Source organism: Hyperolius riggenbachi, chromosome 9 (genome assembly GCF_040937935.1).
Source record: "Hyperolius riggenbachi isolate aHypRig1 chromosome 9, aHypRig1.pri, whole genome shotgun sequence".
Lineage (NCBI taxonomy): Eukaryota > Metazoa > Chordata > Amphibia > Anura > Hyperoliidae > Hyperolius > Hyperolius riggenbachi.
In genome coordinates this window covers 319,749-343,500 of record NC_090654.1, presented here as the reverse complement: position 1 = coordinate 343,500, position 23,752 = coordinate 319,749, and the positions used below count along the sequence as shown (strand labels likewise).

The 23,752-nt window shown below is 41.4% G+C and overlaps 1 protein-coding gene across 2 annotated transcripts in view; it reads left to right on the top strand.

The window, feature by feature from the left end:
* Positions 1–23,752, top strand: part of DDR2 (discoidin domain receptor tyrosine kinase 2) — a 549,319-nt gene that overhangs the window by 419,066 nt on the left and 106,501 nt on the right. For both annotated transcript variants that reach the window (XM_068251775.1, XM_068251776.1), the window contains 3 exons: positions 13,338–13,468; positions 18,866–19,064; positions 22,936–23,159. In XM_068251775.1, the coding sequence (XP_068107876.1) occupies positions 13,338–13,468; positions 18,866–19,064; positions 22,936–23,159 (554 nt within the window). The remainder of the gene's footprint in view (positions 1–13,337; positions 13,469–18,865; positions 19,065–22,935; positions 23,160–23,752) is intronic.

The window sequence follows — 23,752 nt, the reverse complement described above, 5'->3', positions numbered from 1 at the left end:
GTTTCTTGATGTGATATATGAGCACAGAGAGGCCGGGCAAGACAGGGATTGTGCCAAAATCTCTCTCTGTGCAGGGAGAACTGCCCCTATTCAAATTGCACTGGGCTGGACTAGGACGTTTCATTACCCCTCCGAACTCCATTGAGGGTTAAAACACAATGACACACTGAGCTCAGCGTCCTATACCTTTAATCTAACGTCAAAATACCATCAATCGACAGACGCAGGCAAAATCGCCATTTTAGACTACTTTTTACAAAGACTCTATGACTTAAACGGACTTCAAATAACGGTAATATAAGATATTCTGTTTCCTTTTTATCTTCTTTACCCACTCTGTTCTGACTGACAGGTATAGTTATCTGTTGGTTGTAAAATATATTTGTGTGTATAGTTTTAAAATAAAACTAATGATTTTATTGTTCAGTCTTGTGCCTTTTCTGGTAATCTGATTGCTGCTACAAACAATCTGCCCTCCGGAGAGTCATACTACCGCATTGTTTACTCTCTCTTATAAATTGTTGAATTGCTAGTTAGGTTGTAAAATAGTTTTTTTCCTTCTTGGAATAGCTAGTACCCAATTTCCATCGCAAAATTGATAATTTTAGTTTATCGATTGTAGATACAATTGAGATTGCATCATATATGGACCCAGTAACCCTTCTTTAGCATCACACTGCTCACAGTCCTCAAGCTTTCATAAGTGACTATTCCCCAAATGGTGACTGGAGCAAATTGGACATGATTGGACTGGCTGCCATATTATGATAGCATTGGGATTCCTTCATTCCGTTATAATCTCGGAGGATGGTAGCAGCGCTTACCTAAATTTTCAAGCAAAATTGATTACTCTGACCGACTTGAGCAAAATCGATCATTTCAACCGAATTACGCAAAGTCGATTATTTACCTTTTGGATTGAACAGACAATTGAAATTGTACATGTATAGGTACCATCAACTAATCTTAACCGTTTACTGTGCACACAGTGGATTCGCCTCCAGAAGCCTCTAGTGCAATGTTCCCCAACCCTGTCCTCAGGCCCACCAACAGTGCATGTTTTGTGGAAAGCCACAGAGGTGGTTAATCAGCTCTGCTGAGACACTAAGTACCTTAGCTGTTCATGTTTGTGGTTTTCTGCAAAACATGTACTGCTGGTGGGCCTTGAGGACAGGGTTGGGGAACTCTGCTCTAGTGCATGAGACCTGCATGGCAACAGTGGCCTAGTATTATGGGATTGGTGGGTGGTTGTCACATTACATTGTCAGCAGCAGTAGCAGCGAGTGATATCGGGAAGAGCAACAAACGTGACAAAAACCCCAACTCTGTACCCCCAATCTGTAATGTTCCCGCCCAGGTGCCCATACATTACCCCAAGTGGTTGCCGGAGTAATGTGACGCATGTGTGATGTCACACAAGTGGTTACGTGTATGCTGGCAATCACATAGGACTTGTGTATGGAGAAAGGAGTGCATTAGGAGACAGCGGTGGAAATTAGAGGACATCATCGGGACGGCGAGGTGGTGGATCCAGCGCACAAGGCCGATTCTGCATCGATTTCAGCATGAAATTGATCAGGATTCGGTCTGTGGTGTATGGGCAGCTGACAGATCTCTCTTTAATCAGACTCCATTAGAGAGCAATTTGTTTTGTATCTCATCGCTAGATGTATGGCTACCATTACTAGTAAAATAAAGCAGTGTAGCACACTCCTAGGGACCGTAACAAAATCTTCATTTAGCCATGCATGCTGGGCAGTGAGGAGGAACAGTCCAGAGAGCACACACCGCTTTATCCAGCCCCTTCTTGAGCCAGACTGGCCCACATGCCTTTCTATATAATAAAGGGTGATGTGGCAATGAAGGGTGAAAAATCCTCCCTCCCCTCACAAGGAGCCTATGTACATGTTTGGAGACAAGACTTCTTATTGTCCTTCTCACCAGAAATAGATCCTCTGGTGAGTAGCCATCCTTTGGAGGATTGTGGTGTTCCTAACGGAGGTAATTGGTGAGCTTCGCCTTTGTAACCCACTGGTGGAGGTGTTCATAATGGAGGAGGTTAGATAGCTTTGCCTTTGTGACCCACTAGTGGAGGTGTTCATAACAGAAGGGGTTGGAGAGCCTTGCCTTTGTGACCCACTGGCGGAGTTGTTCATAACGGAGGAGGTTAGATAGCTTTGCCTTTGTGACTCACTGGTTGGGGTGTTCATAACAGACGAGATTGGAGAGCCTTGTCTTTGTGACCCACTGGTGGTGGTGTTCATAACAGAGGAGATTGGTGAGCTTTACCTTTGTGACCCACTGGCAGAGGTGTTCATAATGGAGGCGGTTAGAGAGCTTTACCTTTGTGACCCACTGGCGGAGGTGTTCATAGCAGAGGAGATTGGTGAGCTTTACCTTTGTGACCCACTGGTGGAGGTGTTCATAATGGAGGCGGTTAGAGAGCTTTACCTTTGTGACCCACTGGCGGAGGTGTTCATAACAGAGGAGATTGATGAGCTTTACCTTTGTGACCCACTGGCGGAGGTGTTCATAATGGAGGAGGTTAGAGAGCTTTGCCTTTGTGACCCACTGGTGGAGGTGTTCATAACAGAGGAGATTGGTGAGCTTTACCTTTGTGACCCACTGGCGGAGGTGTTCGTAATGGAGGAGGTTAGAGAGCTTTGCCTTTGTGACCCACTGGCGGAGGTGTTCATAATGGAGGAGGTTAGATAGCTTTGCCTTTGTGACCCACTGGCGGAGGTGTTCATAACAGAGGAGATTGGAGAGCTTTACCTTTGTGACCCACTGGTGGAGGTGTTCATAATGGAGTAGATTGGATAACCTTCTAGAACTGGGTAAGGTGACGCCCGGGTGAAAGGATATGCTATGTTTCTAAATTGATAGCTATATACGGTACTTTTCAGAAATTAATTTTGTAAATAGTTTTCCTGCCTTATAGGTGTCCCATTATGGATAAAAGATAGTAGAATTTCAAGATAAAAAAGTTTAGGTCTATTGGTGCACTTAGACAACGCGTTCACGGCTTCAACCGCTTCCTCAGGTCAATAACTGTGCCTTTAGGAACAAATGGTGGACCATCAGAGCATAAAACACACACACACACACACACACACACACACACACACACACACACACACACACACACACACACACACACACACACACACACACACACACACACACACACACACACACACACACACACACACACACACTGTATACACACACACACAGTACACACACACACACAGTATACACACACAGTACACACACACACACAATGATACAATTTAACTATGACCATAAGTACACGCACATACACAGAAAAAAAAATCACATAAAATTTAAGAACAAATTTCAAATATTAAAACATGCTAAAACTTGATGATATCTCATAGTATAATCTAGTCTAGAAAGTGTGTAAAAAAAGAGATTCCCATATACACATAAATATATAGGCATGAACATACACACGTCTGTGTCTCAGCAGCTTTCTCAAGTTTGGCAGAACTGAGGGCAAGATTGGTGCTAGATATGGTTTTGTTTGTCACACATGTCTATATATCAAATATATATTAGGTCCGTCTGCATGTTTTGTGTGTATCTACAGAGTGCATATATCCATATCCTCTATACATATCCAAATAGGAAAGCCCGTTTTCTTCACTTTGTTAGGTATAGGTAAATAGGTGAGGTGTCTAGACCACTATGTTTTTAGTATACAATGCAATGGTATCTTAATGTGCCTTAGTAGGTATAGGAGAGATTCCAGTGTATGCTGGGCAAGAGGCTGGAGGTGATAGGAGTCCAGGTTATTGCCGTATACTGGCTTCTCTACTTGTGATGGGTCTTTGTGGGGCAACTGATTATGAAAAGTTTTGGATGCAGGGTGGGGGATGGTGCTATTCAGCTTACCTGATATTGGGTCAATCCGAGAGTCCAGGCGCCATATGTATATATGTATATATATATATATATATATATATATATATATATATATATATAATGTTTTGCTAGTTTGTGAAATTCATCATATCATGTAATATTTTATGCAAAATGTATGAATGTATGAAATGTGTGGGAACAATTAGTTCAAGTTCTAGGTGCTAATAGGTTAAGTTAATTTTCCCCTGTATGTCATTATGAAAAGGGAGTTTTTTTGTCTCTACTACCACTAAATGGCAGCATTTCCACCGGGCATTTTAAATTAGCAATGGTAGGATTTAGTCAATGCATTTGACTATAAATGGTACGGCCGGAGTGGAAACGTAATATACGTAATGACTGAGCACCAGTATCAATGTGATGCCTGTGGTCAATGGTCATTGATAAAGTAAAGTAAAAACAAAGTTTTACACTGCTGAACAGTACACAGGATAGTGTGGGGACATCTAGTGGCCAAAAAGTAAAATACACCTACAGATATTAAAATAATAATAAAAAAAAAATAATAAAGCCTCCACCCCTGTTTTAAGTCTCTATGTACATACTTACTTTTTCTCCTGGTCCCTGTATCCTCAGCTTCTGCACCAGGCTAGTGTGGGGAACAGTGTCAAAAACCTTTGCAAGGTTTCAAGTACACTACATCTATAGCTTCCCCAAGATCTAAATGTGCATTGACCACTTCATAAAAGCTGAGCATCTTGGTAAGACAGGATCTGTCTTTAGTAAAACCATGCTAATGAGCTGAAATGAGAATATTTTATCTAGCATCCCTTTCAATACATTCAAAGAGTCTACACACAACTAATGTTAAGCTTACTGGTCTGTAGTTTCCTGCTTCTGATTCCTTTCTTTTCTTGAATAAGGGGAAACCATCAGCTGTACGCCAGTCTCAATAAAGTAACCCGTTAATATCATTAGTTTATCTTTTCATTTTGCCTTTTCATTTTAAACCTGCGAGCCTCTTTTAGACAAAACAAGACATATACCAATTTAGAGGTCTGTGGGAGTTTAATGGGGATTAATGATCATTTTGAATCAAAAGAGAAGGTTACATGCCATTGTACAGCATATATAAAACATTTTATTGAAACATTTCTAAAAATTCAACAAAGAAACAACACACATCATTTTAAAATAAAAGGAATAGAACCCTACGGTTGTCATTAAATGCACTTGATAGCCATATAATATTGATAAAGTACAATGTAACTAAGCAATCGGGTTTGATACAATAACTGTCTGAATGATTGGGAAGCAAACATAGACTCTCTATACAATCACCAGATCCTATGTAGTGAACAAGCAAATTCTCAAGGCCAAGCACATAGCTTGATGCGTTTCGTGAAAACACTTCACTTCCTCTGGAGTTGTTCGACTCTTGACAGTCAAAATATAATTTCCACCTTGGATATCCCAGAAGGAGAGCCTGAATCATATATATATATATATATATATATATATATATATATATATATATATATATATATATATATATATATATATATATATATATGTATACAGTATATGTGGTATATACATTACACACAAACACTCAATGTCCAAGTTAGTAAAGTTAGTAAGCTTTGGGGTCCTTGGCATCAATAATTAGTATTTTCCCAGTGAAATGAAACAAATATGATTGGCTGTTTGTGGCTCCGCCCTTCTCCAGCATTTAAATCCCAGTCACCCAATGACCAACTGTGACAGGTTTGAGGCATCTGCTATTAACAGTTTAAAAATGGCATCAATTTAAATACTTTGTTTGGCTATTATAGGCTCCACCCACTTCCCTGAATATTAATCTCAGTCACCCAGTGACCATCTGGGCAAAGTTTGAGAACCCTGCCATAAACAGTGTAAGAAGGGCTGCAATTTATATTTTCCAAGTGAAATTAGTTTTTGGCTCCGCCCACTTTTTGTAACCTGTACATGCAGTCACTCAATGACCAAGTTTGTGAGCTTTGGGGTTCTTGGCATCAATAATTTGTATTTTCCCAATAAGATGAAACAAATCTGATTGGCTGTGTGTGGCTCCCCTTTTTTTAATTGAACTTCAGTGACACAATGACAAACTGTACAAGGTTTGAGGCTTGTGCCATTAACAGTGCAAGAATGGCAGCAATTTTAATTTTCCCCTTGAAAATCAACAGGTGAATTTTGATTGGCTTTTTTAGGCTCCACCCACTTTTCTGAATATTAATCCTAGTCATCCAGTAACCAACTGTGCAAAGTTTGAGAATGTTGCCATTAACAGTGAAGAAGGGCTTCAGTTTACATTTTCCCAGGGAAATACCTTGACACACAGTCACTACTCAATGACCAAGTTTTGAGCTTTCGGGTTCCTGGCATCAAAATTGTGTAAATGGAAACCGTTTATCCAGCAAAGAAATCTGATCTGGCTGTTTGGTGAATTTGTTTAGTGAATTTGAACCCCAGTCACTTAAAGAGGAACTCCAGTGAAAATAATGTAGTAAAAAAAAGAGCTTCATTTTTACAATAATTATGTATAAATGATTTAGTCAGTGTTTGCTCATTGTAAAATCTAGGGATGGGACGAATCCACAATTTCTTTGAATCCGAATCCGGATCCTAATCTAAAAAGGTTCTCGAATATCTCGAACCTTTTGAATCCCGAATCTAACGAATCCTGCACATACGAATTGTGCGATCCGTGGTATAGCTGCCCGCAGTATAGGTACCCAGGCATAGGTAGCGAGGTAAAGGTGCCTTCAGTATAGCTAGCTAGGTATGGGTGCCTTCAATATGGGTAGCTTTCAGTACAGGTAGCAAGGTATAGGGGCCTTCAGTATAGGTAGCAAGGTATAGGGGCCCTAAGTATAGGTAGCGAGGTAAAGGTGCCTTCGTTATAGCTAGCTAGGTATGGGTGCCTTCAATATTGGTAGCTTTCAGTATAGGTAGCAAGGTATAGGGGCCTTCAGTATAGGTAGCAAGGTATATGTGCCTTCAGTATAGGCAGCAGGGTATATGGGCCTTCAGTATAGGTAGCAGGGTATAGGGGCCTTCAGTATAGGCAGCAGGGTATATGGGCCTTCAGTATAGGTAGCAGGGTATATGGGCCTTCAGTAAAGGTAGCAGGGTATATGGGCCTTCAGTAAAGGTAGCAGGGTATATGGGCCTTCAGTATAGGTAGCAAGGTATATGGGCCTTCAGTATAGGTAGCAGGGTATATGGGCCTTCAGTATAGGCAGCAGGGTATATGGGCCTTCAGTATAGGTAGCAGGGTATATGGGCCTTCAGTATGGGTAGCAGGGTATAGGGGCCTTCAGTATAGGTAGCCTGGTATATGGGCCTTCAGTATAGGTAGCAGGGTATATGGGCCTTCAGTATAGGTAGCCTGGTATATGGGCCTTCAGTATAGGTAGCAGGGTATATGGGCCTTCAGTATTGGTAGGTAACTAGGTATAGGGGCCTTCAGTATAGGTAGTAAGTTACATGTTCCTTTAGTATAGGTAGGTAGGTAAAGGGACCTTCAGTATAGGTAGCAGGGTATATGGGCCTTCAGTATAGGTAGCAGGGTATGTGGGCCTTCAGTATTGGTAGGTAACTAGGTATAGGGGCCTTCAGTATAGGTAGCAGGGTATATGTGCCTTCAGTATAGGTAGGTAGGTAGGTAGGTAAAGGGACCTTCAGTATAGGTATATAGGGTATAGGGCCTTAAGTATAGGTAGGTATGTAGGTAGGTATAGGGGCCTTTAGGTAGGTAGGTATAGGGGCCTTTAGGTAGGTGGGTAGGTAGGTATAGGGGCCTTTAGGTAGGTAGATAGATATAGGGGCCTTTAGGTAGGTAGGTGGGTAGGTAGGTATAGGGGCCTTTAGGTAGGTAGGTAGGTATAGGGGCCTTTAGGTAGGTAGGTATAGGGGCCTTTAGATAGGTAGGTGGGTAGGTAGGTATAGGGGCCTTTAGGTAGGTAGGTAGGTAGGTAGGTATAGGGGCCTTTAGGTAGGTAGGTATAGGGGCCTTTAGGTAGGTAGGTGGGTAGGTAGGTATAGGGGCCTGTAGGTAGGTAGGTAGGTATAGGGGCATTTAGGTAGGTAGATAGGTATAGGGGCCTTTAGGTAGGTAGGTGGGTAGGTAGGTATAGGGGCCTTTAGGTAGGTAGGTAGGTATAGGTGCCTTTAGGTAGGTAGGTGGGTAGGTAGGTGTAGGGGCCTTTAGGTAGGTAGGTAGGTATAGGGGCCTTTAGGTAGGTAGGTATAGGGGCCTTTAGATAGGTAGGTGGGTAGGTAGGTATAGGGGCCTTTAGGTAGGTAGGTAGGTAGGTAGGTAGGTATAGGGCCCTTTAGGTAGGTAGGTATAGGGGCCTTTAGGTAGGTAGGTGGGTAGGTAGGTATAGGGGCCTGTAGGTAGGTAGGTAGGTATAGGGGCCTTTAGGTAGGTAGGTAGGTGGGTAGGTAGGTATAGGGGCATGTAGGTGGGTAGGTAGGTATAGGGGCCTGTAGGTGGGTAGGTAGGTATACGGGCCTTTAGGTAGGTAGGTATAGGGGCCTTTAGGTAGGTAGGTAGGTAGGTATAGGGGCCTGTAGGTAGGTATAGGGGCCTGTAGGTAGGTATAGGGGCCTCCCCATGCCTCCTCTGCTCACCGCCAGTCCCCGGCCTCCTCCATCCCCGTGCCTGCTCCGCTCACCGCCAACCCCCCCATGGCCTCCTCCGTCCCCCGTGCCTCCTCCCCCCCGTGCCTCCTCCGCTCACCCCTTCATGAGTATCTACTCACCTTTCCCGTGGAGCGCAGAGCGGCAGACCTCTTCGATACTTCCCTGTTCCCTCTAGTGGCCGGACCGGCTTTTACTGATGACGTCATTGTAAGAGCCGGCGGTCACTAGGGGGAACCAAGTCAGCGAGAGGTCTGCCGCTCTGCGCTCCGCTCAGGTGAGTTGATGCTGGCAAACAGAGGAGGCGCGGGGGGTCGGAGGAGGTCGGGGAGGACGAGTGCGAGCGGGGGGAGCGGCGGATGCACGGCGATGCAGCGTCGGGATTCGGCAGGTTCGGAAAGTGAAAAATGGCGTCGGGATTCGAATTCACGAATCTCAAATATTTCCCAATATTCGAGGGATTCGTGGATTCGCCGGATTCGTCGTCCCACCCCTAGTAAAATCTTTCCTCTCCCCGATTTACATTCTGACATTTATTACATGGTGACATTTTTACTGTGGGCAGGTTATGTAGTTGCTGCTAGCTGTTTTGGCTGTTAGAGACAGCTGTAAACAGCTAATTCCTGTCTGTGAACCTTGTTACATTGTAACAAACTGCCAAAAGTACCACAGTACTCAGAGCTTCTTGTGGGAGGTGTTTCAGCACAAGATCAGTCATACAGCGCCCCCTGATGGTCTGTTTGTGAAAAGCATTATATTTCTCATGTAAAAGGGGGTATCAGCTACTGATTGGGAAAAAGTTAAATTCTTGGTTGGAGTTTCTCTTTAATGACCAACTGTAGCAGGTTAATCGCCAATTTTCGACCTGAATCGCGGAAATCTCAAATAAAGCAGTGGGAGATGTGTGTAATAAAGCAGTGGGAGATGTGTGTAATAAAGCAGTGAGGGATGTGTGTAATAAAGCAGCGGGAGATGTGTGTAATAAAGCAGTGGGAGATGTGGGTAATAAAGCAGTGGGAGATGTGTGTAATAAAGCAGTGGGAGATGTGTGTAATAAAGCAGCGGGAGATGTGTGTAATAAAGCAGCGGGAGATGTGTGTAATAAAGCAGCGGGAGATGTGTGTAATAAAGCAGCGGGAGATGTGTGTAATAAAGCAGCGGGGGATGTGTGTAATAAAGCAGCGGGAGATGTGTGTAATAAAGCAACGGGAGATGTGTGTAATAAAGCAGCGGGAGATGTGTGTAATAAAGCAGTGGGAGATGTGTGTAATAAAGCAGTGGGAGATGTGTGTAATAAAGCAGTGGGAGATGTGTGTAGCAAAGCAGTGGGAGATGTGTGTAATAAAGCAGCGGGAGATGTCTGTAATAAAGCAGTGGGAGATGTGTGTAATAAAGCAGCGGGAGATGTGTGTAATAAAGCAACGGGAGATGTGTGTAATAAAGCAGCGGGAGATGTGTGTAATAAAGCAGTGGGAGATGTGTGTAATAAAGCAGTGGGGGATGTGTGTAATAAAGCACCGGGAGATGTGTGTAATAAAGCAGTGGGAGATGTGTGTAATAAAGCAGTGGGGGATGTGTGTAATAAAGCAGTGGGAGATGTGTGTAATAAAGCAGTGGGGGATGTGTGTAATAAAGCAGCGGGAGATGTGTGTAATAAAGCAGTGGGAGAGGTGTGTAATAAAGCAGCGGGAGATGTGTGTAACAAAGCAGTGGGAGATGTGTGTAATAAAGCAGCGGGAGATGTGTGTAATAAAGCAGTGGGGGATGTGTGTAATAAAGCAGTGGGAGATGTGTGTAATAAAGCAGTGGGAGATGTGTGTAATAAAGCAGTGGGAGATGTGTGTAATAAAGCAGTGGGGGATGTGTGTAATAAAGCAGCGGGAGATGTGTGTAATAAAGCAGTGGGAGAGGTGTGTAATAAAGCAGTGGGGGATGTGTGTAATAAGGCAGTGGGAGATGTGTATAATAAAGCAGCGGGAGATGTGTGTAATAAAGCAGCGGGAGATGTGTGTAATAAAGCAGCGGGGGATGTGTGTAATAAAGCAGTGGGGGATGTGTGTAATAAAGCAGTGGGAGATGTGTGTAATAAAGCAGTGGGAGATGTGTGTAATAAAGCAGTGGGGGGATGTGTGTAATAAAGCAGTTTGGGATGTGTGTAATAAAGCAGTGGGAGATGTGTGTAATAAAGCAGCGGGGGATGTGTGTAATAAAGCAGCGGGAGATGTGTGTAATAAAGCAGTGGGAGATGTGTGTAATAAAGCAGCGGGAGATGTGTGTAATAAAGCAGTGGGAGATGTGTGTAATAAAGCAGCGGGAGATGTGTGTAATAAAGCAGTGGGAGATGTGTGTAATAAAGCAGCGGGAGATGTGTGTAATAAAGCAGCGGGAGATGTGTGTAATAAAGCAGTGGGAGATGTGTGTAATAAAGCAGTGGGAGATGTGTGTAATAAAGCAGTGGGGGATGTGTGTAATAAAGCAGTGGGGGATGTGTGTAATAAAGCAGTGGGGGATGTGTGTAATAAAGCAGTGGGAGATGTGTGTAATAAAGCAGTGGGAGATGTGTATAATAAAGCAGCGGGAGATGTGTGTAATAAAGCAGTGGGAGATGTGTGTAATAAAGCAGTGGGAGATGTGTGTAATAAAGCAGTGGGGGATGTGTGTAATAAAGCAGCGGGAGATGTGTGTAATAAAGCAGTGGGGGATGTGTGTAATAAAGCAGTGGGAGATGTGTGTAATAAAGCAGTGGGAGATGTGTGTAATAAAGCAGTGGGAGATGTGTGTAATAAAGCAGTGGGAGATGTGTGTAATAAAGCAGCGGGGGATGTGTGTAATAAAGCAGTGGGAAATGTGTGTAATAAAGCAGCGGGGGATGTGTGTAATAAAGCAGCGGGAGATGTGTGTAATAAAGCAGTGGGAGATGTGTGTAATAAAGCAGCGGGAGATGTGTGTAATAAAGCAGTGGGAGATGTGTGTAATAACGCAGTGGGAGATGTGTGTAATAAAGCAGTGGGGGATGTGTGTAATAAAGCAGCGGGAGATGTGTGTAATAAAGCAGTGGGGGATGTGTGTAATAAAGCAGTGGGAGATGTGTGTAATAAAGCAGTGGGAGATGTGTATAATAAAGCAGCGGGAGATGTGTGTAATAAAGCAGTGGGAGATGTGTGTAATAAAGCAGTGGGAGATGTGTGTAATAAAGCAGTGGGGGATGTGTGTAATAAAGCAGCGGGAGATGTGTGTAATAAAGCAGTGGGGGATGTGTGTAATAAAGCAGCGGGAGATGTATGTAATAAAGCAGCGGGAGAGGTGTGTAATAAAGCAGTGGGGGATGTGTGTAATAAGGCAGTGGGAGATGTGTATAATAAAGCAGCGGGAGATGTGTGTAATAAAGCAGTGGGAGATGTGTGTAATAAAGCAGTGGGAGATGTGTGTAATAAAGCAGTGGGAGATGTGTGTAATAAAGCAGTGGGAGATGTGTATAATAAAGCAGCGGGAGATGTGTGTAATAAAGCAGTGGGAGATGTGTGTAATAAAGCAGTGGGAGATGTGTGTAATAAAGCAGTGGGGGATGTGTGTAATAAAGCAGCGGGAGATGTGTGTAATAAAGCAGTGGGGGATGTGTGTAATAAAGCAGTGGGAGATGTGTGTAATAAAGCAGTGGGGGATGTGTGTAATAAAGCAGCGGGAGATGTGTGTAATAAAGCAGTGGGAGATGTGTGTAATAAAGCAGTGGGGGATGTGTGTAATAAGGCAGTGGGAGATGTGTGTAATAAATCAGTGGGAGATGTGTGTAATAAAGCAGCGGGAGATGTGTGTAATAAAGCAGTGGGAGATGTGTGTAATAAAGCAGTGGGAGATGTGTGTAATAAAGCAGCGGGAGATGTGTGTAATAAAGCAGTGGGGGATGTGTGTAATAAAGCAGTGGGAGATGTGTGTAATAAAGCAGTGGGGGATGTGTGTAATAAAGCAGTGGGAGATGTGTGTAATAAAGCAGTGGGAGATGTGTGTAATAAAGCAGCGGGAGATGTGTGTAATAAAGCAGCGGGAGATGTGTGTAATAAAGCAGTGGGAGATGTGTGTAATAAAGCAGTGGGGGATGTGTGTAATAAAGCAGCAGGAGATGTGTGTAATAAAGCAGTGGGGGATGTGTGTAATAAAGCAGTGGGAGATGTGTGTAATAAAGCAGTGGGGGATGTGTGTAATAAAGCAGCGGGAGATGTGTGTAATAAAGCAGTGGGAGAGGTGTGTAATAAAGCAGCGGGAGATGTGTGTAATAAAGCAGTGGGAGATGTGTGTAATAAAGCAGTGGGAGATGTGTGTAATAAAGCAGTGGGAGATGTGTGTAATAAAGCAGTGGGTGATGTGTGTAATAAGGCAGTGGGAGATGTGTGTAATAAAGCAGTGGGAAATGTGTGTAATAAAGCAGCGGGAGATGTGTGTAATAAAGCAGTGGGAGATGTGTGTTATAAAGCAGTGGGAGATGTGTGTAATAAAGCAGTGGGGGATGTGTGTAATAAAGCAGCGGGAGATGTGTGTAATAAAGCAGTGGGGGATGTGTGTAATAAAGCAGTGGGAGATGTGTGTAATAAAGCAGTGGGGGATGTGTGTAATAAAGCAGTGGGAGATGTGTGTAATAAAGCAGTGTGGGATGTGTGTAATAAAGCAGTTATTATATTACAAAACATTCTTCAGGCTTCACTGTTAGCATCTGAATTTTTTTTTACTGTCCCAAGTATTATGATGAAGTCTGTTTCACTAAGATTTCTATGATTCTGTTTCAGATCCCACCCTTAAAATAGATCGTAGCCATACACGTCTTCTGATTGGTTGCTTAGTTGCCATCATTTTTATCCTAGTGGCAATCATTTTCATAATTCTTTGGAGACAGCTTTGGCAGAAGATGCTAGAAAAGGTATGCTTGATATAGAAGTACCAGTTTTCCTAGCCTTCTTTTTGATGTATTTATGTTGTTGTTATTATTACTATTATTCCTAATACTAGTAGACCTACGCCCGTTTAAAAATGGGCTCTAGGTCTCTCTCACACCGCTGCCACCGCCGGATGTCAGAGCGTATGCGCGTACACCCGCCTGCCACCCACTGCGCACAAGTGCACCAGCCCGCCACACGCACACCCGCCTGCCGCCCACGCACCCACCCACTGTGTACAAGCGCATACCTGTCTGGCTCCCTGGCCCTGTCCTCCTGTCCCATAAGTGCAAACACACAGACACAGGGACAAAAGAGAGTGCAGCAACACACACACACACACACACACACACACACACACACACACACACACACACACACACACACACACACACACACACACACACACACACACAACACACACACACACACACATATATAAATACCTAACCTAACACTGGCTTTGTCTGCAGCACTGTACAGAGTATATAGTCATGTCACTGACTGTCCTCAGAGGAGCTCACACTCTAATCCTACCACAGTCATAGTCTAATGTCCTACCATATTATTATTATGTATTTATATAGCAGTGACATCTCCTGCAGCACATTACAGAGTACATAGTCATGTCACTGACTGCCCTCAGAGGAGCTCACACTCTAATCCTACCATAGTCATAGTGTAATGTCCTACCATATTATTATTATGTATTTATATAGCACTGACATGTTCTGCAGCACATTACAGAGTACATAGTCATGTCACTGACTGTCCTCAGAGGAGCTCACACTCTAATCCCTGCCATAGTCATAGTGTAATGTCCTACCATATTATTATTATGTATTTATATAGCACTGACATCTCCTGCAGCACATTACAGAGCACATAGTCATGTCACTGACTGTCCTCAGAGGAGCTCACACTCTAATCCCTGCCATAGTCATAGTGTAATGTCCTACCATATTATTATTATGTATTTATATAGCACTGACATCTCCTGCAGCACATTACAGAGTACATAGTCATGTCACTGACTGTCCTCAGAGGAGCTCACACTCTAATCCTACCATAGTCATAGTCTAATGTCCTACCATATTATTATTATGTATTTATATAGCAGTGACATCTCCTGCAGCACATTACAGAGTACATAGTCATGTCACTGACTGTCCTCAGAGGAGCTCACACTCTAATCCTACCACAGTCATAGTCTAATGTCCTACCATATTATTATTATGTATTTATATAGCAGTGACATCTCCTGCAGCACATTACAGAGTACATAGTCATGTCACTGACTGTCCTCAGAGGAGCTCACACTCTAATCCTACCACAGTCATAGTCTAATGTCCTCCCATATTGTTATTATGTATTTATATAGCACTGACATCTTCTGCAGCACATTACAGAGTACATAGTCATGTCACTGACTGTCCTCAGAGGAGCTCACAATCTAATCCTACCATAGTCATAGTCTAATGTCCTACCATATTATTATTATGTATTTATATAGCACTGACATCTCCTGCAGCACATTACAGAGTACATAGTCATGTCACTGACTGTCCTCAGAGGAGCTCACAAACTAATCCTACCATAGTCATAGTCTAATGTCCTACCATATTATTATTATGTATTTATATAGCACTGACATCTTCTGCAGCACATTACAGAGTACATAGTCATGTCACTGACTGTCCTCAGAGGAGCTCACAATCTAATCCTACCATAGTCATAGTCTAATGTCCTACCATATTATTATTATGTATTTATATAGCACTGACGTCTCCTACAGCACATTACAGAGCACATAGTCATGTCACTGACTGTCCTCAGAGGAGCTCACAATCTAATCCTACCATAGTCATAGTGTAATGTCCTACCATATTATTATTATTATTATTATGTATTTATATAGCACTGACATCTCCTGCAGCACATTACAGAGCACATAGTCATGTCACTGACTGTCCTCAGAGGAGCTCACACTCTAATCCTACCACAGTCATAGTCTAATGTCCTACCATATTATTATTATGTATTTATATAGCAGTGACATCTCCTGCAGCACATTACAGAGTACATAGTCATGTCACTGACTGCCCTCAGAGGAGCTCACACTCTAATCCTACCATAGTCATAGTGTAATGTCCTACCATATTATTATTATGTATTTATATAGCACTGACATCTCCTGCAGCACATTACAGAGCACATAGTCATGTCACTGACTGTCCTCAGAGGAGCTCACACTCTAATCCCTGCCATAGTCATAGTGTAATGTCCTACCATATTATTATTATGTATTTATATAGCACTGACATCTCCTGCAGCACATTACAGAGTACATAGTCATGTCACTGACTGTCCTCAGAGGAGCTCACACTCTAATCCTACCATAGTCATAGTCTAATGTCCTACCATATTATTATTATGTATTTATATAGCAGTGACATCTCCTGCAGCACATTACAGAGTACATAGTCATGTCACTGACTGTCCTCAGATGAGCTCACACTCTAATCCTACCACAGTCATAGTCTAATGTCCTACCATATTATTATTATGTATTTATATAGCAGTGACATCTCCTGCAGCACATTACAGAGTACATAGTCATGTCACTGACTGTCCTCAGAGGAGCTCACACTCTAATCCTACCACAGTCATAGTCTAATGTCCTCCCATATTGTTATTATGTATTTATATAGCACTGACATCTTCTGCAGCACATTACAGAGTACATAGTCATGTCACTGACTGTCCTCAGAGGAGCTCACAATCTAATCCTACCATAGTCATAGTCTAATGTCCTACCATATTATTATTATGTATTTATATAGCACTGACATCTCCTGCAGCACATTGCAGAGTACATAGTCATGTCACTGACTGTCCTCAGAGGAGCTCACAAACTAATCCTACCATAGTCATAGTCTAATGTCCTACCATATTATTATTATGTATTTATATAGCACTGACATCTTCTGCAGCACATTACAGAGTACATAGGGCTTGATTCACAAAGCGGTGATAACTCAGTTATCACGCCTAAAAGACTTTAGGCGTGATAAGCCGTGCAAAGCTGAGTTATCACCGATTTGTGCTGCTCTTCGCGCGAAGCTCCCGCGCGCAAAGTTTTGCGCGCGTAGCGCACCGCGATGCGCGCGCAAAGTCCCATAGGGCTCAATGGACGCTGCGCGCGAAGCACGGTACACTGCGCGCGCAGCGCGGTGCGCTACGCGCGCAAAACTTTGCGCGCGGGAGATCGCGCGAGTTTCTTCTTATCACGCCTAAACTGAGTTTAGGCGTGATAAAGGGCTTTTCACAGGCGTGCAAACACTTTGCACCGCTTTGTGAATCAAGCCCATAGTCATGTCACTGACTGTCCTCAGAGGAGCTCACAATCTAATCCTACCATAGTCATAGTCTAATGTCCTACCATATTATTATTATGTATTTATATAGCACTGACGTCTCCTACAGCACATTACAGAGCACATAGTCATGTCACTGACTGTCCTCAGAGGAGCTCACAATCTAATCCTACCATAGTCATAGTGTAATGTCCTACCATATTATTATTATTATTATTATGTATTTATATAGCACTGACATCTCCTGCAGCACATTACAGAGCACATAGTCATGTCACTGACTGTCCTCAGAGGAGCTCACACTCTAATCCTACCATAGTCATAGTCTAATGTCCTACCATATTATTATTATGTATTTATATAGCACTGACATCTTCTGCAGCACATTACAGAGTACATAGTCATGTAACTGACTGTCCTCAGAGGAGCTCAAAATCTTATCCTACCATAGTCATAGTCGTATGTCCTGCCATATTATTATTATGTATTTATATAGCACTGACATCTTCTGCAGCACATTACAGAGTACATAGTCATGTCGCCGACTGTCCTCAGAGGAACTCACAACCTAGTCCTACCATAGTGATAATCTAATAGCCTACCATATTATTGTTATGTCTTTGTATAGCACTGACATCTCCTGCAGCACATTACAGAGTACATAGTCATGTTACTGACTGTCCTCAGAGGAGCTCACACTCTAATCCTACCATAGTGTTAAGTCTTATGTCCTACCATATTATTATTATGTATTTATATAGCACTGACTTCTCCTGCAGCACATTACAGAGTATATAGTCATGTCAATGACTGTCCTCAGAGGAGCTCACAATCTAATTCTACCATAGTCATAGTGTAATGTCCTACCATATTATTATTATGTATTTATATAGCACTGTATCTTCTGCAGCACATTACAGAGTACATAGTCATGTCACTGACTGTCCTCAGAGGAGCTCAAAATCTTATCCTACCATAGTCATAGTCGTATGTCCTGCCATATTATTATTATGTATTTATATAGCACTTACATCTTCTGCAGCACATTACAGAGTACATAGTCATGTCACTGACTGTCCTCAGAGGAGCTCACACTCTAATCCTACCATAGCCATAGTCTTATGTCCTACCATATTATTAGTATGTTTTTATATAGCACTGACATCTTCTGCAGCACATTACAGAGTACATAGTCATGCCACTAACTGTCCTCAGAGGAGCTCACACTCTAATCCTTTCATAGTCATAGTCATATGTCCTACCATGTTATTATTATGTTTTTATATAGCACTGACATCTTCTGCAGCAATTTACAGAGTACATAGTCATGTCACTGACTGTCCTCAGAGGAGCTCACACTCTAATCCTTTCATAGTCATAGTCTTATGTCCTACCATGTTATTATTATGGTTTTATATAGCACTGACATCTTCTGCAGCACTGTACAGAGTACATAGTCATGTCACTGACTGTCCTCAGAGGAGTTCACACTCTAATCCTACCATAGTCATAGTCTAATGTCCTACCATATTATTATTATGTATTTATATAGCACTGACATCTTCTGCAGCACTTTACAGAGTACATAGTCATGTCACTGACTGTCCTCAGAGGAGCTCACACTCTAATCCTTTCATAGTCATAGTCTTATGTCACACCATGTTATTATTATGTTTTTATATAACACTGACATCTTCTGCAGCACATTACAGAGTACATAGTCATGTCACTGACTGTCCTTAGAGGAGCTCACACTCTAATCCTACCATAGCCATAGTGTAATGTCCTACCATATTATTATTATGTTTTTATATAGCACTGACATCTTCTGCAGCACATAATCTGTAATAACATAGTCATGTCACTGACTGTCCTCAGAGGATCTTACAATCTAATCCTAACATAGGTTTAAAAGATAACATGATTATGGCAGCCAATGTTCTACTTTACATTTGAGTTGCTTCTTTACCTAGTTCTGACAACTTTCACATTCCTGTTTCCTAGGCAACAAGACAAATGCTGGATGAAGACTTGACTGTCAGCCTGTCAATAACCAGTGACTTCAATACATATAATACAAATCAAAGGCATGAGTCTGTGTCAGCCAGCGAACCTGAATCCAATTCTACTTATGACAGGATTTTCCCACTTGGCCTAGATTGTAAAGAAGTCATGGCACAAGCAACCGTGGAGGAGGAAACTGGTGAGGAGACTATAATGTATCCATTTACATGAAAGAACTCAATCTTTTCAAAGTGCTTTTAAGCTGGTGCACAAGATATGCATTTTTTGGCGACTGTTTTGCCAAAAACCTAACCAGTTCTTGCTAACTCAGTAAAGGATAAAGCCTTTAAAGCGCTGCTATCATATAAATCTGGCATAGCGGGGTCTGAACCCTCTATAACAGTAATTATAGATTGACAGTATACCTTCAAATAAATCAGAGCACTCAGTATTTATCACGCTGGTGCGTGACGAGGTAACATACAGATAATACACAACAATAGTACAAGGTACCGTCTAGATCAGTCAAAACTTGTGCACAAGTACATGTCAAAGTACAGAGTCGTTTAAACAAAATTGTAGTCAAATTCAAGCAGGGTCATACACGTGTATCAGATGTCAATCGTATTGCAAGGATCAAGCGGTAGCAGAGTCAGGGACAGGCCGAGTCGGTAACGTAATTCAGATGGCAGTGGTACAGAAGGACTAGACAGGAGCAAGGTCAAAATGCAAGCGAGAGGTCAGTACACAGAATAATATAACATAAGATGAGATTTCAATAATATCAGGAGGATATTACGAATGAATTACAATAATGATAATCAAATACGAAAATAACAAACTACTGACTAACTGGAGTACATATATATTGTGCGTCTACACAATATATTAATGTAACTCAAGAATAGCTAGCTAGGCCAAGAACCAGCGAACTGATTAGTATCAAGGCCAGTAAGTGAATGCAATCTCTGGCCTTAAGTACTATCCCCAATTCCCCAGAACCACTCCCTTAGTGATGTCACTGTAGTGGCATCACTGCTGACCTCAGCTAGATCCTCCTCTTAAGCCTATAATGCACGTTTGGTCGCATGCACACCTGAACTCACCGCCAGAGGGATGCCGGGGACGCCGCCAGAGGACATCGGCTGCGAAGAACTGCCGCTCGCCCGGACCACGCCGGAGATGCCGCGGGACTTACTGCTGGAAGGTAAGGATGTTACAGTTTTTGAATTTACATAAAAAATTGTACTTGCTTATCATACAGCATATATACAACATATGAACAGTTCCAAGTAGAGTTTCCTTCTAACATTATTCTCATCAGGACTTTATAGCCAAGCAATCATCAATCTTCTAAGTACATTCAAAAAGAATATAACAGTTGTGTTGTGTAGAAAAGGATCACAAGTAGTCTCATCTGTATTGGTAGCTGTGTAAAAACTTGTAATAATCTTCTTGAAAAAATAGCATAAAAAATTATTTCTAACAGAACTCAATGCTGAAAAATGAAAGGACATCCGAAGTGAAAATAAACTGATGAGAAAAACAATCATATCTCTCCTCTTTCTCCTAAAATGTTTTTTTTAGATATTACACAGTTTTATTTTATATTTTAATCTATTTTTTTTTAGGTTTTTAGTGTTTCATTGTCTCTGCTCAATGACCCCTTCATTGAAGTATGCCAGAGCCTCCAATCAACTAGTTATTGGCCCTTTTTTTATCTCTTTTCTGCATCAGGAAGCCATTTACTGACATGAAAGTGTTTTATGGCTGTAATTACTCATCAGTGAGGGTTATGCTATAGTCTGACCCGGTCCCGACCCGGTCCCGACCCAGACAGAAACTGTCATTTGCATACCTGATGTTTAAACTTTTCAGGCAGAAAAAGGAACACATCATAGTTATTTGTGTGCTTGGCAATGCAGATACATATGTCTATCTCATCATGTCACATGTCACCTCAGGTGTCTTTTAATTAAGTAAATCACCAGAATATTTAGCATATTACCCCTTATCTGTCATCTCTGCAGCATCTAGAACTACATGTGGGAAGGTAGCTTCTGACTTGTGTGTCTTCTCAGGAGATTGGAAGGCTAGTGAGAGCAATAAGCTTCAGCTTCTACTTATAGTAATTTATTCAATATGGCTGACTAATTTTAAATTTCCCTAAATCTCTGGTCCTGATTGGCTGAAATTTCCATTTGTCACTCATTATCTTGTATTGAATAGATGACATTTAATTAATATTATTTACAAATTCCTTATTTAACGTATGTATGGGAATTGACATAGTTTGAGATATTTACACATACTTTGCTTATTGGGTCAATTAGACTTCTTTAATTAAAAATGGATGTCACAATCCATCTTGTCTACATTCCTTTCTCTCTGACCTACTGTTTTGACTTGTTTGCTCCAGATATTAGGACTTTTAAATATTCTAACTACCTTTTTATGATAATATGTCTCTCTGCTAATTAGTTTGGAATTTGTCTGTCCTTTTCCTAAAATGGAGTCAACCATTTTGACCCAGCAAAGCTGTGACTTACAGATAGTAACTTAATGCTTATTGAAGTATACAGAACTTCCAATATACTCATTTAAATATAAAGCTTATCATATAATTCCTCTTAAAAATAATCCATTATATAAGATAAAATAGCAAATTAAAACTTAATAATTTTAAATAATTTTCTATACATTTGTCTTTCTTATGAACAAATAAATTATATAATAATATCTACCAGCAGGTGCCAATATCAGATACGAAAAAAAAACAAAAAACCTTATTAAGTTTACATTCCAGAATACCTTGAAACCAAAACATGAGATAATATTTTTGCTAATATGCGTCTCAAACTTGCAGAGTTCAGCATTTAAATGTATTTCAAAATGATAATTTCTATTATATTTAGTTATGGGGTTTAACAATAACTATTTATTTCTTTAGAAGGAATGTATTGATTATTAATATTTATATGTAATATAACAAAGCATATACTGTATGCTTGCTGCATTAATCTAATTTTTAAACTTCTTTCTTTGTCAAAAAAACCTTGGCATTTCAACAATGCTTGTAATATAAACAAAATGTTCTAGCTTCTGTAATTATGTTCCACTGTCTAAAAGTCCCAGAGAAACACTTTTAAATAGTACTTTAACTTCACAGTTTGGCACTGAAATTTGCATAGCACAGTCAAACATAATGAACAAATACATATGGCAGCTTTTCCTGCATAAACAGCCTGCAAGAATTCTGCCAGTTTCCCACTTGATCCACCTCCACCATGCCACTGTCCAGGTTTTGGTATTCTTTTCTTTAAGTCTATGGAGCACGCTGCAAACGGATGGTTTGCAAATTTTCATGGTAAATTTGTGAACACTTTCGGGAACGTGAAAATGTTATGTTTGTTCATCACTTTCACCTACTGCCTTAAAGGGACTCCGAGCAGTGCAGAAACTATGGAAAGATGCATATCATTTTAAAGCTCTCTTTCTCCTCTTTCCAATGATATATAAACCGCCGCCCTATGCCTTTTAGTTTTCGCTATTTTCGCGATTGAAATTGTCGCGGCCGCGATTTCTATCGCGAAAATAGAGAAAACTAAAAGGCGTAGGGCGACGATTTAGGTGTCACCAGAAAGAGGAGAAAGAGAGCTTTAAAATGATATCCATCTTTCCATAGTTACATTGTATTACACAGGGCGACTTTTCCTAAAGTCAGCAGCTTCATTCTGCTGAATGGAGCTGCTGACACTGGGGAAAGTGTCGTCCTGTGTAATACAATGTAACTATGTAAAGATGGATATCATTTTAAAGCTCTCTTTCTCCTCTTTCTGGCGACACCTAAATCGTCGCCCTACGCCTTTTAGTTTTCTCTATTTTCGCGATTGAAATCGCGGCCGCGGCAATTTCAATCGCGTAAATAGCGAAAACAAAAAGGTGTAGAGTGGCGGTTTATATATCATTGGAAAGAGGAGAAATAGAGCTTTAAAATGATATGCATCTTTCCATAGTTTCTGCACTGCTCGGAGTCCCTTTAAGCCACAGTTATTTTTCTTTTTATGCAGGTGCAGCTGCAGGGAAACTATTACCACTGCCCACTAATGCTGATGGAGTTCCGCACTATGCTGAGGCAGATATAGTGAATTTACAAGGGGTTACAGGAGGCAACACCTACTCCGTGCCAGCAATCACACTGGACCTTCTCTCCAGCAAAGAGGTAACGGTGGAAGAATTTCCAAGGAAGAATTTAACCTTCAAGGAGAAACTTGGAGAAGGTCAGTTTGGAGAGGTATGTTCTCTGTGTGCATATAGTTTGTTGTCCAATACATCCTAACTCTAACCTTAACCCTAATCCTAACCCTAACTCTTACCCTGTGTGTGGGCATGATACTCAGCTTTGATCATGTACAGTTGCTGGTGCTTGAAAGTTTATGAAACCTCTTATATTTTTTTAGACTCCTGTATACATATGAAATAAAATACTATGTTTTACATGCAATGCCTGAAGCTAGATATGGATTAAGATAATATGCATATTTGCTTGAAAAGCAGGTGGACAACGGCTTCAACTCATTGAGTAAAGTTATGTTCAAATGTTCAAAATCTATCTGCTTTTGATCTTGACTTCCCCAGATTTGGCCAGCAGCTCTTTGTGCATCAGCTTCCCCATGCTTTAATCCACAATGTTTTTTCCCCTTAGTCTTCTTGAAAATATAAAATGACAGCACACATTTTAAAACTCTTAAAAAACAGACACTGTGGGTTACCTTCCTTAGCTCCAGGTAATTCAGACACAATGGGCTTGATTCACAAAGCGGTTCTAACCTAGTTAGCATGCCTAAAGACTTTTGGGCATGATAACCATTGCACTAAGTAGGTTAG